Source organism: Nyctereutes procyonoides, unplaced genomic scaffold, assembly GCF_905146905.1.
Source record: "Nyctereutes procyonoides isolate TBG_1078 unplaced genomic scaffold, NYPRO_anot_genome, whole genome shotgun sequence".
Taxonomy (NCBI): domain Eukaryota; kingdom Metazoa; phylum Chordata; class Mammalia; order Carnivora; family Canidae; genus Nyctereutes; species Nyctereutes procyonoides.
The window spans coordinates 22,312,748-22,330,626 of record NW_026575048.1 but is presented as its reverse complement, the minus strand read 5'-3'; the positions used below and the strand labels follow the sequence as shown (position 1 = coordinate 22,330,626).

The window sequence follows — 17,879 nt, the reverse complement described above, 5'->3', positions numbered from 1 at the left end:
CCTTGATTTGAGCTTTGTTAATATTATCACGTATGACAAAGACACAGCCTGGAAACACAGCAAAGCACTTCAGCAATTGCTCTCCTTGGAGAAAGAACTGTTTAGAGATAAGATTAAATTTATGTGGGCTGATTAGCTAAACATTATCTGGTACAAACTGTCCACTACCCTGAAAGGAGTTGATAAATACATCAATAACTCATCAAGATTTCTACAGAGGGGGGCCTCTTATTAGAAGGCCATTCAAACTATGACGAAATGTCATGAATAGCAAGGAAATAGTAGACTATAGAATAAGGAAAAGACTTGACACTTTGGAGTTTTGTCTGGTACAACCCAACAGCTTGAACCACCTGGAGCCATTATCTGAAAAACCAGCTTTCTCCTCATTATTAGCTAGGACTGCCCAACCCATGTGCTCGAGAGAGGACTTTTAAGGACTTAGGTTAAGCCTTCTGCAATGGTAGTAAATTGCTGGCACAATGTTAGAGCCTTGTTTCTGCCTTGGAAGTGCTTTAGTGTGGGTTTATATGAAAAAATACACACCTTGGATGTAGGAGCTCAAGACATGTGCTAAGTTGAATTATAGGCTAAATTAGAGGCTCTCTGTCAGAGCCTTTACTCAAAGCTTTAAATGATGGAGACTTCAGGGAAAGGAAATACTTATTCATCCAAGGGTCTTCGGGTGATTTTGAACTTGCTCAGTAGACTGGTCCCACCGAGGGACAAGCAGGCTATTAATCCCTGTGGGGCATCATTACTTCCTAGTCCCAGGTTAGGTTACATACCAAGACCCATGAGCAGGTGGTGAAGATAGACTCTGCAGAGTCTACACTGGATGTTCAACTGCCAGCTCACAACAAAAGGAAACCCTTAGCGAGCACCCTGGTGCTGTAACTTGGCATTTTTCAAAACAACTTTTGAATAGCTCATTTTAGTCAAATGGGTAAAATAAATGACATCAAGGACTTAGAAAGGAATCAAGGTCTTCACTGAATATAAATGAACTTCTGAATATATACTATTGATGACTGTGGCATCTCTATTTATGAATCTCTATTTTCAAATACTATGAATTTTTCCCTCTGCATGGAATCAGCAGCTTAGCTTCAAGATAGCCAACTTCCACAGATAACCAAGAACCATTGTCCTGGGTCCAGATTGCTACTCTTTTGTTTGCAAAATGCTACTCTTTTTCTCACTGAGAAAGCTTTAGGTCAGCTGCCAGGTCCAGCATATTTTTCTTAGTCATCCCAACTATGTTAGGGGCAGGCCATGGAGTAATAGAAAATGATGCAAGTATGTACAAAATTATAAAGCCCACAGGAGATAGCACTCAACAAAATGCACGTATGCACTGACCGGGAGGAAAATTTGGTGGTTTTTATTTTTATCTGGCTACCAAATACCAATTAGGTATAAAAAATCACATTAACTCTATATATCTCATTTCAAAGCCTCATAGATTACTGGAAGAGGAGGTTCATCAACTGTGGGCTCCAGATGGAATGAGTAAGGCACCCAGGTTGCTGGGGGCTGTGTCCTGTTGATGAAGGCAGTACCTTAAGTTGAAACACCACTTTTGGTTAGATCAGTGTGTGTGTCTGTAGGCTGTTGGAGAGAAACACTAGGGAAGATGATGACAAGAGAGGTTTTTGAAAAGAACTCTGAAGGCAAAACAGTTATTTTATACAGAGTCTTAGTGAAAAGTTGTTTTAATGGAAGGCACTTTGATCTAGTAGGTTTGAAGATCTTTTTCAACTCAGAACTGCTGATTAGCTGAATTAAAAATACTTATTAAGATTAATTCAGTGAACATTTACTGGGCTCCTACTATGTGCTGAGTCATTGGAGGTATAAAGATAAGATGGCCTGCTCTTGTAGGTATGCATCAGATGCCATCACCTCAATTAGAAATCACAAACATGATCTCCAGAGGAGTGAATGACCTCACCAGATAAGTGACAACTATCAAGGAAAACCAATAAGGTGGCCCCATGCTACGTCTTTTTAACTACCCCAACAATCACAGGGATCGTTAAAATGTCCAATCACAGATCACGCACTGTAATGAAATGTGTTTTTCATTATTGTCCAGTTAGTTATGGCCATTTTCCTAAATGACACCTTTTAGGCAGGACTTAGAAGGGTAGGCCCTCCTGCTCTCATTCAGGAGGGCTGCTGCCCAGCTGGCGTGAGCCAGCATTTTGGTTCCATGTGCACTTGGTTAGATCAAGGAGACCTAAATCTATCCATTTGCTTACTCAGACAATCCCTATCACTAGAGTATCTTCCAATCTCAAGGTCTTAAGATTTCTCGTGCTTGTATCTTTACATGCCAATAAACACAATAATCCTCAGGGGCAGGGAATAAAGAGGAGGTTCACATTTTATTTGGTTTTGGGCGTTGAGATATGTTCTAATGGATTGGTTGGTTATCATTGATATGACAGGAGCATAATTTGGACAGATTGCAAAATGCTTTATAGTTCATCCTCTCAGAGTGATAAGATTACAAAGGAGATGGAGACCATTTCTCTGTAAAGAGTATGGTGATTAAATCATTCAAATTCTCCCTTTCTGTCTACCATACATGCACACCTATGTACAGACATACATATGAATATATAAATACATATATACACATATATGTATATATATGCACACATACATGTTTGGGGGTTTTGCTAGAAGAAGGCCTGTGTATGAAACTAATAATTTGTTTCTGCTGCTAAAGTTCTACTAGTAAACTAACAAACAGGAATGAGTTGTTGCCAAATATGAAGGAGGGAAAAATCTAAAGACTAAATATGTGTGCACATATATCACCTACTCCATTGTTCTGCAACTTAGAACAAGAGCTGGTTATATACTGAAGCTCTGGTACAAGGATTTTTAACATACTTGCCAGTCATACAGCTTAATTAGAGTGTGGAGAGCTAAGAATGCATGAAAGGGCAGGCTGACAGTTAGTTGTTCTACTAACACTCAACAAAAGGAAGTCTGACTAGAAAGATTTGCATCCCTGAAAGAATCCTGCTAGGCACTGTGACATCTCCAAACCTAATTTTCCATCTTGGAAGACACCTAGGAAGCATTCAGCAATCATCTAATAAATGAATGAACAGACGAATAAATCAATGAACAGATGAGTAACCGTCTAGGACCAAGCATGGGAACCTATCGCACTGTTGCAGGAATGTTCCTGGGCTAATGTTTTGAGTCCTGCAGATCAACATACAGCACCCCTGACCCCCATGACTGCCCATAGTCATGCACATACAATCATCACTCTGGGGTTGGCTCACCTGGAGGAAAAGATTTAGCCCTGAGACAGCCCCCCTTTTGGGGAGGGTGTCTGCCTGGAACATTCCACGAGTCTCATTTTCATAGCCCAGCAACAGTCATTTTGGAAATACTGAGAAGCAGTGAGAACAGCATGTTTATAAGATGGCACGCTTTCCTGTTCTGTGCAGTGTTTGAGTGCATCCTGTATAAAGCTCTGACATGCAGTATGGACTGGTTATTTCTGCTTCCTGTTTAAAGATACTTTTGCTTTTTGGAAAACAAATTCACTTCATCAAAGCTTAAAGGCTGGGACAATGACAGCAGCTCACACAACTCACACTGGGCTCTTTACAGAATAAGACCTGGCACACAGTTGATGTTAATAAATGCTTTCTGATAATGGTGTTATCCTATTCTAGTTAAAAAATAATCAAACACAAGAATGCACTTACACATATACACCCAGAGCTCTCTCTGCCCTTGGAGAAAACCTCTCAGGTGTATCTCAGACTGTGTGGAAAGACTGTTAAAGTTGCTCTTAGGCTGATGATTTCAGGCATCAAATGAGGTTAAAAATCACTTGATTTGAACCACATACCTGAGGTGGGAATCGTGTCGGAGGGGTCCTTGTCAGGGCACCTGATTTCCATTCCATCTCTCACCTGCAATGGGATGCACAGAGAAATAGGATCTTGGAATGTAGGAAACTAGGTGAGAAGCAGAGCCTCTATTTGGAAAACACTAGTCAACATAGAATCCTAGGTATCCCTTAAGATCCTCCCTCTCCTTCAACGCTCCTATCCAAGCATCCATGACGTCCTTTCCTAAATGCTCCCCCATCCTGTCCCCTCTCCTATGCCCGGGCCTGTGTTACTTTTGCCTAAAATACTGCAGCATCTGCAGCCTTCAGATCCCATAAAGATGACATTCTCTCTCCCCCAACATTAATACAACTGTGCCAGCCACCCCACCCTCCCATCCAAATTCTCAGTGAAAGCAGGGATTTTTGTCTGCTTCATGTACTGTATCCTTATAGCCCAGAATGGTGCATAGTGGATGCTCAATAAAAATTTGTTGGTTGAAAAAAAAAAACCACATTTCTTCTGCCTTGACATCAGCATGAAGTCCATTTTCCTTAGCACATCCCAAGAGGACCCTGACGTTCTAAACCATCAGCTCTTGACCCTGTTCTCATGCGCTGTGTCTGCCCAAGTTTATCTCCATTCTCCCTTTCCTTTCCCTCCCTCCATGTTCCCATACTCCCATCCACCTGGTCACTTTTAGTCATCCTTCAAGGCTGGGGTCATTTGTACTCTTTGGGAAGCCTTGTCAACTCTCTCTGGTTGGTTGCTTCCTCTGTATTTCCAGAATACCCATGGATTCTTTATAGGACTCACTATACTATGTTACAATTGCTGGTTGGTTCCACTCGCCTGAATTCCATGGAACAAGGAATGTATTTTATTTGTGATTTTATCCCTTAAGCCTGGTGCTCCTCCATACACCTACCCATTTAGTCATTCAACAAATAGTGACAAGGCACCTGCTCTGAGCCCCTGTATTCTATTGGTACAGAGAAGGTATTCTGTAAATGTACCCCAAGAGAATGTGTTGCTCCCTCTTATCAGAGGACAATAATAGCAACCCTTTTATAGAACTCAAGGCAGAACAGCTACTAGTAGATGTGCTTCATACTTATGAACGTATTATAATTTAATAACAACTCTGAGATAGGGCTGTGACTATCATTTCACAGATTTAAAAACACCAAGGAACAAAGATGCTAAGTGCCTTGCCCAAGGACATAGAGCTAGTAAGTGGAAGAGTCTGAATTTGAACCCAAAGCCAGTACTCTCACTTCATGGTGCCATGTTGCCTCCCAAATGTATCCTCATTGCTGAGATATTAGTTAGAGAGTATGGGACATGTTGATAAGTCAACAATCTTTCACATTATATCTCTCAGGCTTTGTGGTGGGAACCCAGGCTGTCAGCTTTGCCTTTGCCACCTGGAGTAAATCTCACCCTCTTTTATACAACAGGCAGGCAGGGATGGCTCTAGTACAAAATTTGTCTCAACTTGCATTGGTCGCCAGTCCTCTGAGAATGCGGACATAAGCCTTCAAGTGTTTCCTGGCTCCTCAGAGGAGTGCAGGGTGCCCTATCTAATCTTGACAGGAACTATCAGAGAAAGACTCATGAGATAAGCACCAAGTGAGGCGTAAGTGGGAGGTGGCCCCCAGAAGGTATGCACCAACTTTTGGTCTCCATGCTGAGTGGTTTCAGACTTTACCACATTTCTCTGCTTTTTCTTAACTTTCTCCTCAGATTTAGGGTTCAGATGAGTTTAAAAGGACCTGTCAGAGATTTGAGGAAGACCTGAGGATTCTTGTTTTACATCAGCATAGACAGGAAGCAGGCAGGGCTGAGCACCCCAATAGGCCTCTGAAGCCTCAGGATGCTGGTGGCTGAGGTGGAGCTGTGAGGCAGACCTGCCTCAAGCACCCAGGGGGCAGCCACAGACTTGACCCTTTACCCTCTCCAGCCTGCTCATGAGGTTCCAGAACTTAGAGAACCACGTGGAAGGTTCCAAAGACTCAGCAAGGGGTACCGCCCCTGGTTCATTTGCATATTTGCCAGTCACAGAAAACATCGCAGTACCTCAATCTTTTCAGGAGATTTTGGCAGCCTTGGCCTGTAGTTGCTGTTCTTGTAGGTGAACAGATAGGGATTCTCCTGCAGAAGAAGGTAATACATTGTAACCATGACCTAGAAATCCATATCATTCAATCATCTTTATCATCCATTAATGGCTTTGGCCAGTTTGGAACTTTTATACCATCCTTGAAATGATGAGAAAACCATTCTCTGGCTTTTCTTCTCTGCACTGCTCATTAGTTCTCTGAAGAAGCTCATTTAATGCTTTGAAATTGCCCATTTGCAACAGTCGACCTCTCTTGCTACCTGAGCTTCATGCTACCAGGCAAAGTATACACATTTCCATAAAAAGAGAACTTAATTTTAGGCTTCCTGGCAGCCAAGGCAAAGAGGGAAATGGGTGAATTATATAGTTCTTACAGCCCAGTAACAAGACTTACCAATTCAGCAAGAAAGCCAAAAATTTAACTAGCATTAAGTGTAAAGGAATTCTCCTATGTTCAGTTTGTCTTTTCTCATCATTTATTCAGTAACATTAATTTAATACCTACTATATATTAGGCACATTATTTAAGACACCCATCCTCACATTTGGGACCAGGTAAGCTATGGCTTTGGGCCCGTGCCTTCTATAGGTGTAGAGGGGGCCTCAGTTCTGCTAATATGGCTCTCCTGACCCACAGGTGTAAACCTTACGTGTGTCAAGTACGTAAAGCTGTGCCTAGACCAGAAGAGCCAAGCCAAGACTCTAATGGGGATAATGTCTTAGCCAGGGAAGACCCATGCCACAGCAAAGCCCACTCCTTCGTGACCTCATCTCTCTCCCCAACTCAGCAAGAGACACCCTCCCCTCCCCAGTTCTGTCCTACCTGAGAAGGACATTTCACCGGCCTTCTTTCTCTTGCACTGAATGGCTCACCTTTCTGTCCTGCTGGCTCCATCTGGAAAAGGAAGTGATTCTTAGAGAAGTCTTGCATAGGTGGCCACATCCTGGGGTACCACTGAGAGAGGCTCATTCACCAAGCACTTCTCCGAGTGTGACCCTAGGCCAGCAGGCAGCAGACTCCCTTACCAAGCAGGGAGTCTGACATGGGGCTTGAGCTCAGAACCCTGAGATCATGACCTGAGCTGAAGCCAAGAGTCGGTCACTTAACTGACCGAGCCACCCAGACATCCCTAAAGTTCCTTTTGTTACCTCTAAATAGTCATTATACACATGTGAGCACTTAAAGGATAAGGTGGCTTTGAGAGAAGATGGTTCCTTTTGCACCTGCTATTCCACCACTTGGGAAACTCCTGATTCCTGTCAGCCCTACTGCCCACAGGTACTAGGCTCTTGTGCATCTTTGTTCCTCACCTCTCTTCCAATGACTTGACAAAGGACACAAAAGGCAGGAGGCTACCAGATGGAGCGCCCTGTCTGGCTCAGCCATGGGCTTTGCCATCCTCCATGAGGATTTTAGATCCTTCAGCAATATCTTATCCTAGCATCTGTGCCCCATAAACAAGAAGCGAGGAGAGACCTTTACCCTTCTTGGGATTAGCTCCTCACCCAAATGGACAAAGTCAGATAAGAGAGTGTAATTAACTTAACCTTTTGGAAAAGGAGTGGCAACGCTTCAGCTCAAAGGCTGGAGGAGGAACTGGGGTTCCCACTTTCTTTCAGTTTTATTCTGAAGGTAGATACTCCTAGAAATGGGAGGTCCTACCCAGAATGTTCAAGGCTGCTCTCTGCAAGGGGGGGGGGGGTCCAGTGGCCTGCTGCCTTCTCTCCTCCAATCTTTCAATAATCTAATCAATGAGAGAGTCTGGAAAGAAAGTTTGGGAGAGTCAGATTTTACTAATTCTGGTGGAATGGACATAGCAGAGTCTGTTTTTTAAACATCTAAACGACGGGAAGTTCATAGGCCTGAATTGACACCTTCCTTTAAGAGGATTTCCCCAACTGTCTCTTTATGAGTCTCCTGCTTCCTTCCCACTCGGACTCTCTGCCGTTCTCTGTGCTCAGGGAGCATGCAGAAAGATGTGGCCAGTGCAGACGTCCCCTCCCACTGTCCTTCCTCCCACCACTCTGTGCTCCAGGGCACGTAGGCTCTGAGGATGGTGGGCACTGGCCCCCGTGCTCTCGAGAGCTCCACCTGTCAGCCCCGGAATCACCCACATTTCCCCACAGCCTCCCCACCACACTGGAGTTAACTGGAACGTGGGAGGGATGACCTTAGACATTGTCTCTCAGGAGAATTGCCACTCAGCTGAGCAGTTCCTGAGGGTTCTCAGCTAGCCCTGCCCCACCCCGCCCCCGCTCCACACTTGGCAGGGGGCTCGGGGTACAGCGGGGTGGGGTGGAGGGGGGTCTGTGATGGCCACAAGGATCTGGAAATGGAGTTCCCCAAGGGCGGGTCTCTTCAGAACTAGCATTGCATAAGGATAATCAGAAATTATTGAGGAGGCAGTAGCGGTGGCAGAAGGGGTCAAGGGAATGAGTGATGTCTCCAACACAAAATCATCCAGCTTTGTGCCAGAAGCTCAGCCTCAGTCTGGGGGTATGCTGTGCTGGGGCGATTCCAGGGGTGTTTCAGAAGCAGGGCTGCTCGCCCCGGCTCTTGCAGGTGTGTTGCCGGCCCTCAGAGCTTACTTGTACCCTGGAGCTTGGCTGGGGAGAGCAGATGCTGGATGCCAGTGCAAGCCTACACAGCACCCCCCTCCCTCCAAAGTGTCTTGGGGCATGGTAGGAGAGGGGAGCAGCAGAACTGGAGGCCCTGTGGTCACAGAGATTGTGTCGGCCTTTCTGTGCTCCCCATGGAGGAGGGTGGCCCTCTGAGTCAGTGAACCTGGCCTTGGATGGACATACCTCGCTTTCATCTCTGTGGTCTCAATGAAACCCGACACAGCAGAGACTGAAGGAGGTCGAGGCAGACACTCCTGCCCGCCTCATGCCCCTGAGCAGACACAGGAGTGAACCCAAGGGTGAAGCACTCATGTACTTTGGCCCAGCCCTCTGAGGTTGGCTGGAGGTCACCACGCCCCTTTGGCAAGTGGAGAAAATGGAGGCCTGAAAGACCACATGACTCACCTCAAGAAACAACCAAAAACACAGCTGGAACCAGAGCTCAGGTTTTCTGGCTCTTTACCCAGGCTGCTTTGGCTGGACCTGTTATAGTCCTAATTTCTTACGGATTAATCCTTGCCTGCAGGAGCTGCCCACGCGCTCTAGCTGCAGTACTCACTTTGGGAGTCAAGGACCATCTGCATTTCACCCCTGAGGGAGCCAGGGGCAGACACAGCTAGGGGAGCTCCCGCATCTCTGCTGGCCTGGCTGCAGGGACCTCGAGAGCTCTCACTGGGAAATGACTGGATGTTGGTTGGACAGGTCTGGAGGTGGTGGGGGTACCTGCGCACCCAGGAAAGCTGCCTGCCTCTCCTCTGAGCCCTCATGACACCTAGCATGTCCTAGTCCTCTGGCTTTGAGTGTGAAACCTTCTGTTCCCATCTGTGCGCCTGCTCAGGCTCATCCTTGTCCTCACCCTCAAGTGGGTCATGGGGCACTGTGGTTCCATGTGCCTGTGTGAATGTGCAGGACAGCCCCCGGCTTCAGTCAGGGCAGTTCATTATCACTGCTGCCATGGCCACCAATGACAACAGCAAGATGAAGGTGTAATGGGGGGCGGTGGAGAGAGGTGCGGTGAGGAGAGAGGAATAGAGAGGAGGGAGAAGGGCCTTTTCTCTGGATCTGCTCTCTCTCTCTCTCTCTGGCCTTCGAGGTGCTTTGTACATTCTCAGGGACCCCTGATCTCCATGCTTCATCTCTTAACAGACCACCCTCATACTTAGCCTCTTGCTAATGCATTGACTCCTTCTTTTCTCCATGCCCTTTGCTCACAAAAGTCCTCTTGCCTGGGAATGTCCACCCTGACCTCCTCTGACACATCCTACCAAGCCCACTGGAATCCCATCCCCATGGGGCTTTCCTGATCTCTGGCCCACATCATTTTTGGGCACGTGGTCTAGCACATCACCGCTAGCTGAGTTCAAGTTTACTCTTGTTCTTCTGGGCTGCCTGACCCAGCCACAGCCTAGGTTCAGCAAGGGCAGAGGCCATCTGACATGTCTTTTGTTATCTTTCTTGGACCCAGCATAGGGTGGGGCATGTTGTAGGTGCCTTTCTGTTGCTTGGGAGCAAGTTGTCATAGGAGGAGGAGGAGAGAGGTTTGGCTGAGCTGGAGTCAGCCCTTCTCCCCTGGAGAGAGAATGGAGGGAGGGCAGTGCCTGCAGGAAGGGTCACATTCCTTTTTTCTGCCCATCCCAGCAGCAGACTGGTTTTCTGGGGAAATATCTCACCCAAGGGTCAGGCCCACTAACGGGTCCTTATGCAAAGAAATCAAAAAGGAAATCGATATCTCCTCTAAGGGATGGTGTGAACCCACTGCTATGGGCCACCTGGGGACCCTGTCTGCTCTCCTTGCTCCTGGCTAATGTGTGCTGAATGGCACCTGCCCATGGTTCTTAGCTCAGCGCATCAACTGAGAAGGGGGAGAATTTTTCAAACCAAGGAGGAAGAAAACCAACTCTCTATCACTGGAATTCTAAAAATAGGGCAACTTTGATGGCAAAATCAGGTTTCTGTCCAGTGCCCCGGAAATTTTCAGTTTTGGCGTTATATCCCACCCTCTGACTGACCCCAGCTGGCCCTAGGGGACTTGCATAGTCTGGGGAAAGCCTGTCACAGATACAGCGTTGGGTCAGGGGTTATGATCAGGGGTTTGTAGAAGGGATGCTGAGGCTCTACATTCACACAGCTTATGAGGGGGTGGAATTAGGCCTTGAACCCAGGTTTTCATCATTCAAAGTCCATGCTTGTTATGGGCAACACCCTGGGGCCTTTGAGCCACAAGGTGGTGGAACTGCTATGTGAACCCGATCCCCAGTGCCCCACTCCAAGTGAAGTCACCTGCATAGACTCAGAGGAGCCACCCCTGCCTCTGGAAAGAGCCGGACTGCAGTGGCCCAGCCCTGGGATGAGAAGGTAAAAACCTCAGGAGGTCAGAGCTGGGCTTCAGTATGAGAAAGGTCCTTGGTGGCCCACAATCATCGTCTTGGGGTCCTGCAGGCACCCTGCAGCCCCTTCATCAGAGCAGTGGGCACAGTTGATATGGCGGTGGAGGTCTCTTGCTGTGTGTCAAACCCCCAGCTGGCACAGTGGCCCCCTGGGACCCCCAGCCACTCACCATGCTGTTCCAGAGATTCAAGGCGAGTGAACTGGGATCATGAAGTGGTTGCTCCTCCTGAAAGAAAATCAAATAAGAATGCCTGTGCGCCTCTAAGAATGGGGTGACCTGATGTGCACTTTGAAGCTGTCTCTGGCAGAGACGAGGTGGCCCTGACTCATCCAGACTCTCTCTCAGCCCCATCGTCACCAACAATGGTAGGCACTTATAAGACCCTGTCTGGGGTCAGGGCTCAGAGGTGAGGGAGGGCCTGCAGAGGCAGGTCAGATGCCTGGCTGCTCTTTGTGATTGTGAAGCTGTACATATTGAACCAAACAGCAGAAGGGGGAGGTGCCAGGGAAGTGAATTGTGTGTGGTCTCAATGAGTGCGGGGAAGATGGGAACTAATATTCCTCCTCCTTTTAAACCACTATCGGAGCATCACTGAGGTCCTAGAGGGGACACAATGACTCCAACTGGCAGGATCCAGAAGCTTGGAGGGAAGGACTGTCCCAGATGCATGGTGCTAAAGCCTCAGAGAGAACTTGCAGAGCATGTGTGAACCCACCATAATGCTCATGGTCCAGGCAGCCCCAGTGGGGCAAGAGGTACTTGCCCAGTGACCTAGGGAGTGGGGCAACTCCAAGTACTCTCCGTCCCAGGGATGGATGTAGAGTGTGCAGAGGGAAGAACATGGTCAGGTCAAGAGACCTGCCCAAGAGATTCTATCCTGAATAGTCGCAATAGCTAGGAGGGACTAAGGGCTTCCCAAGAACCAGTATTGCTCTGAGTTCCATATACGTATTTAATCCTATAATCCTGATAATCGCCCTAGAGGGAGAGAATATTAGCAACAGCCCTGATTTTACAGACGAAGAGCCAAGGCACAGAGAGTGCAAACAACTTGCCCAAGGTCACACAGCTGGCCCTGGTTCCAGAGCCAGGACCTACCTGGCTCAAGTCCATGCCCTACCTTTGGGCTGTCCTGCCTCTAAGAACCTGCCTCATGGGGCTACCCAAGCTCCGTGTGGAAATTGTCAAGAAGGTATAAGAGGATACCACAGCACTTCTCCCCCAGCACTGCATATGCTAGGCCTGGGGAAGCCCAGCCCAGCGGGAGCTTCTGTGGAGGTGAGGGTGGGAGGGGGAACTTGGTCTAGGCTCTTCATGGCAACTCTCACTCACCAAAGGTAGGGTCTCATAGAAGAAAGGCTGGAAAACCACCACGAAGGACTCCTGCTCGTTGTACTTGCTGGAGGCCAGGAGATGGTTCCAGCTTTCCTGAGGAAGGGAGCAGGGGTGTGTATCCAGAGCACCAGCAAGCCCCAGCCTGCCCCATTCTCTGACCAGGGAGTTCTGAGTGGCCCCGAGGTCAGAATCACTCATCTGTGCTGTTCTGAATTAGACACTATTCAGAAGCTCCCCCTTATCTCACACTTCTGCACCCTTTGATGGACTAAATCAGCTTTTCATTTTCCTCTGAAGCCCCAGCATCAGGTAATAGCAAAGATGGACCTGAAATATATTCTCTGGGAGCTCAAGAAATACATGCCAGGCCAGCACACACTAGGGCTCCCATGCTCTTCTCAAGGGCTAGGTTCCATAGAGGAGGTGCTATTAACCACCCCAAAAATAACATTTCCAAAGTGAGAAGAGCCATTTACAGCTTCATATAGGACTTCCTTCTTAAATAAAAATAATCATGGTAACACATGTCAGGAGGAACTTGTGCTTTGAGTTGTTTGTGGACAGGGAGGAGGGTGTCACTGAGCCATCCACACTCCCTTGGCTCCCTTTCTCTAAACTGGAATGGCTCATCTTCTAGAATCTTGACTTTCCCAGGGGCTGTGGCCTGGGGAGCAAGCCCAGCCTAGGCAAAATCAACTCGCCAGCTACGGATACAAGTTACAGGTGGTGATGACAACCAAAAGCATTTCAGAATGAATCTGCAAAGTTCTTGATCTTTGACTTTAGGTGCCACCACTGCTCCCCACCCGCACACCAATGTTTAGTCCCCACTTTACACAAGGGAATATCAAAGCATCGCCGGGTAATGAATGAAGAGGAGCTCTCTTTGCTCCCTGACTCAGTCCTGAATTCAGTGGAAGAAGTCCGACATTAAGAAGCCTGCTCCCTCCTTGTTCCCACCATCCGTGTTCTCCTCCCGGACCACCCGCCCCTGTGGGCCAACAGCCAGTCTTACAGAGTGGGCTCACCTGATAGGACCACTGGGCCACCACTTTGGAAAGCTTCCAGGTCTCCCCTGAGTACCTGCAGAGCTCTGCCATGGGGCTGCCAGTTAAAGCAAACCAGAAATGAGAGCATGGGTGCAGTGTCTGTCATTCAGGCTGCCCATGGGGGAAGAAAGGAGCTGGGGGCGGGGTGGGGGGACCCTGGGAGTTGCTTAAGGAGAGTAGAAAGAGAAGTTGGAAATCTTACGAGGTTCCAGAGAAGGAAGGAGGCACACGTTGGGGAGAATAAAGGGTAGGGTCGCCCTCATAGGATCGATGCACGGGAAGTGCCCCCTACTGTGCCTGGCACATGGCAGTCAATGAACAAATGCTGGTTTCATTTCACTTCCTTTTTTACCTGAGCTGAGTCCCTTGGTCCCTTTGAGAGACCACCAGAGTCTCAGAGAGATCCACCAGGTTCACAAATGCGTTGGGGACCTAGGAGGATGTAAGAGAAAAGATGAGCATTTGTAAGGTCATCATTGCTTCCCCAAGAGCTTCTCTGGAACCCTGGGTTTGAGCCTTTTTGGTGTCTGGTTGAACACAGTTTGGACCTCTCCTTGGGAGGTGTTTGGCTGGAGTCTGTCCAAAGCTGCCAACATAGCCAGCACGGTCAGCTCTGTCATTCAAAAAGGTGTCATTCACCATCCATCTGTCATGGTGGCAGGGCATGTCCCCACCACAGCGTCAATAGGGAAGCAATATCTTGGTGGCAGTGGGACTGAGAGAAAAGCTGCCTCCCCAGGGAGTAGAGGGTGGGGGTGAGAGCTCCCTTGGATTGCAGTGCTCATCAACATCCCTTTAGAAAGGGAAGGCCCTTGGACTGTAGGGGCCTCAGGAAAGGGGCAGGTCTCTGACACCCCAGGGAGGGACTGTGTCTATCCCTTCTTCCTCCCCAGAAGTCTCGCTCAGAAATATTCTTGGAGGGATCCCTGGGTGGCACAGCGGTTTGGCGCCTGCCTTTGGCTCAGGGCGTGATCCTGGAGACCTGGGATCGAATCCCACATCGGGCTCCCGGTGCATGGAGTCTGCTTCTCCCTCTGCCTGTGTCTCTGCCTCTCTCTCTCTCTCTCTCTCTCTCTCTCTCTCTCACACACACACTATCATAAAGAAATAAAAATTTTAAAAAATTTCTTTAAAATAAAATAAAAAAAAAAGAAAAGAAATATTCTTGGATTATGAAGAGCTCTACACCTGACCTCTGGCCCATGTTTTCCTTAAAAGGTGAGAAGATAGGCTCCTTCATACCCTTTGCCTTTCCCTTGGGTGTTGGGCTCCCTCCCGAGTCCATTTTTCCATCTGCCTGTAGGCCACTGGAGAGTAAACTGGAAGCTGCCCCATCAACCCTTGAAAGGGCAGCTTCCTCCTGGCTGCCCAAGGTGTCTGCGTTGAAGGGCAGCTCTGGGCCTATGGTCCCTGGGCCCTGGGGAGTCTCACCTCCTGATGCAGGTAGTCCAGCACCCCCGCTAGCATGTCCAGGCCTCCTGCCGCGTGCCTCTGCTGGGAGAGGAGAAATGTGCTGAGTGCAGGTGGACGGGGTACGTGGGGCCCAGGATATATAGGCTCCTGCCAGCCTGGCCCTCTCCCCTCTCTCCTACAGCTGAGTCCTTAAATCCAAGAGTAACTGGGTTCCCCTTTGGGACCAGATTTTCCTCAGATAAAAGTGATTCCATTAGCCTTTGGGAAGAAGACTGATCCCAGATTTTTGTCCACTCTGTCCCCGACCCATCACTCACCAGAAAAAAAAAGACTCCCCCAAATGGCAGTTCCGTGTCAGGAAAGGGCAAACCAAGGTCAGGGCCATTCTAAAGCTCACCAGGAGGGAGGGAAGACCCAACTATTCTGGATTTAAGGATTTAAGGACACAGATGGATTTCAAAACTTCTGCATGGCACCCTTTTATCAGACCTTCCCCTGCCACATGGGTCACCAGGGAGAGAAGGGTTCAGGGAAAGAATCTGAGCCAGCTTCTGTTACTGGGTATTTAAAGACAACTCCTACCCCACCCAATTATTTGTTGGTAATGAAAATAAACAAAGGAGAGGATCGCAAAAATCACCCTGGTTTACCTTCTCAGGGTAAAAAACAAAACAGAAAAACAAAACAAACCAAAAAACAAAACCCCCTAATAATGAATTTTACAACAAGACAAACTCCTAAGCAGCCTGCAAACCAGCTGTCCCCTGAGGCAACTTGGCTCCGACAGGAAGACATGGGAGACCGAGTTGAGTTGCCAGTCTGTTCTGTCTCCCAGGGGGACACGGGCAGGGACTCTGGAGACAGCTGTCAATCACTCAGGCTGAAACAGCCACAAAGGGCAGCTCCCAACCCTGCCTCTTTGATTGCAAAGGTGTCCTCTCAAGGCCACTCCAGCCTGCTTCATCGCCACAGCCAGCGATAAAGTTTTGTCTGTTTCCTGCAGCCTAAGCATGACAGTAAGTATCACACTGTCCCTTCACAAGAGTCTTAGGAACTCTGCCTAGAAAGGTCCTTGCTGCCCATCGTCCCCAGGAAACCCTGGGGATCCCTGTGTGGTTTGACCCCAATGGCAAGCCCTGCTTTAGAAACTCCTTAGGTAGTGGTAAATGGGTATTTGAGCTTTGACTTTTAATGTTTTCATTTTTTTGTTTTGTTTTGTTTTGTTTTTTGATAGTTACACAGAGAGAGAGAGAGAGAGGCAGAGACATAGGCAGAGGGAGAAGCAGGCTCCATGCACCGGGAGCCCGACGTGGGACTCGATTCCGGGTCTCCAGGATCGCGCCCTGGGCCAAAGGCAGGTGCTAAACTGCTGCGCCACCCAGGGATCCCAATGTTTTCGTTTTTAAGGCAAAAGCATTTGTTCATTGTCCAACTAAAAATAAAAGTGAATAGTGCATAATGGGTACATGCACACAGAAATGCGTCATGTAGGCAAGAATGCTTAAAATCACATATACATGAAAGGACACAAGAATCCACATAGGAATGCTTGAATACAAGTAATGTGTATTTATCTTTAAGGAATCATGAATAAGTATAAGCATCAATGAATGCATTCAAACATTTGAAAAAACAAATGCTGGTGTAAACAAACTCCTTAAAATACAAGAGCACATGCCTGCGTGTAAGAAGAGAGGATGGATTTATGCGTGAGTAGAAAACTGATGGATGGGTGAGTAGATATGCAGAGGGATGAAGCAATGCCTACATGCTTGTTTGAGCACCTCAATGCGCGGATGCGTAAATTCATGAATAAATGTTGGTGTGTAGAGTGACCAGAGCAGAGAATAAACAGGGCGTATAAATTTCACTTGGTGCTGGAGAAAACAAGGAGTAAAGTAGGGAAATAAGGCTTCAAGGTCTATATGCTACAAACCCAGGAGATCTGCAGGAATATTGTTCCATGAAAGCTGGTCAGGGAACGTGGGCCTTCACCAGCATTCTCCCAGGACCCAACATCAGTAGTGGAAGCGGGCAGATGATGGTAGGCTAGGAGTCCATGGGAACATGGGGCATTTGGGGGAAGGCAAGAGTTTATGTTGTGGGAGAGGGGCACAGGAAAGAGGACAGCACCTCCAGAAACCACCCAAGCCTGTGCCATGGCCTGGTGGCTGCCCTGGGTGGTGGCTGAATGCACAGGGGCAGTTAATTGGTCTGCCACAAGTGGCTTATGCACCTAAGGCTTCAGGTTCTTGAAGAAGGGTCTGTGTGCCATTTATGTGCCACCATAACCTGGGTATCTAAGCCCTTTATACTTTCAACTAATTCTAACTGGGACTTATCTCCAAGAAAGACTTAAGTCGTAGATAGTCACCTACATAAATAAAAAGCACAACCACACATTTCATGTCCTGTTCCCAGGAATGCCAAAGGGCCTGGAAGTTACAGTCTACCTACAAAAACACTAGCTTCCCCTTATCACTAGAGGCCATTGGCCAACAGGTGACAAGAGCACACATATCCTGCTTTATTTCCCAAATTCAGCGCTTAGATACAATCAGGGTCATAAGAGGCAAAGGAATTTTAACTAGGAAGCTGATTTTCCTTATCACAGAATGATCATTGACTCAGCCTCTCTATACCTCAATTTCCTTTTCCTGGTATGAAGGATGGTATGTTAAAAACACTCTTCCTGTGTCTGGCTCCTTGGGCCTTTAGATATGGACACCTATTTATTCATCTGTTGTTCAAGTTCTGAAATAGCTACCACCAGGCCCAGCCAGACAGGTTGTAGACCAGGCAGGCTTAGGGTCACTCCTACTGCCCCCACCCCTGCACCTGCAACCCTCTGCCTCCCGGCTTGCGGTTTACCTGTTGGGCAGAGGGACAGAGGTGACCCTGGCTTGAGTTCTTGAAAAACACAGTGATGAGCTTCCAGTCATTCTGAAAATCAAGTTGCTGAAAAAAAGGGGCAAGAGCATAAAAAGAGGATGGTGAGAACTGGCATCAAAAGAAAATTTTCAAGTCATTCAATTTCATGACCCACACCCATTGAACTGTATTTATGATTTTCTTTTCAA

At 47.7% G+C, this 17,879-nt stretch overlaps 1 protein-coding gene across 5 annotated transcripts in view; it reads right to left on the bottom strand.

Moving 5' to 3' along the window:
- Nucleotides 1–17,879, bottom strand: part of PLB1 (phospholipase B1) — a 139,453-nt gene that overhangs the window by 71,184 nt on the left and 50,390 nt on the right. For 3 of the 5 annotated variants that reach the window (XM_055327243.1, XM_055327241.1, XM_055327245.1), the window contains 9 exons: nt 17,671–17,757; nt 14,818–14,880; nt 13,739–13,818; nt 13,366–13,441; nt 12,335–12,430; nt 11,171–11,227; nt 6,815–6,886; nt 5,949–6,023; nt 3,887–3,950 (listed from right to left, as the gene is read on the bottom strand). In XM_055327243.1, the coding sequence (XP_055183218.1) occupies nt 3,887–3,950; nt 5,949–6,023; nt 6,815–6,886; nt 11,171–11,227; nt 12,335–12,430; nt 13,366–13,441; nt 13,739–13,818; nt 14,818–14,880; nt 17,671–17,757 (670 nt within the window). The other 2 variants (XM_055327244.1, XM_055327246.1) reach the window with 2 other exon arrangements.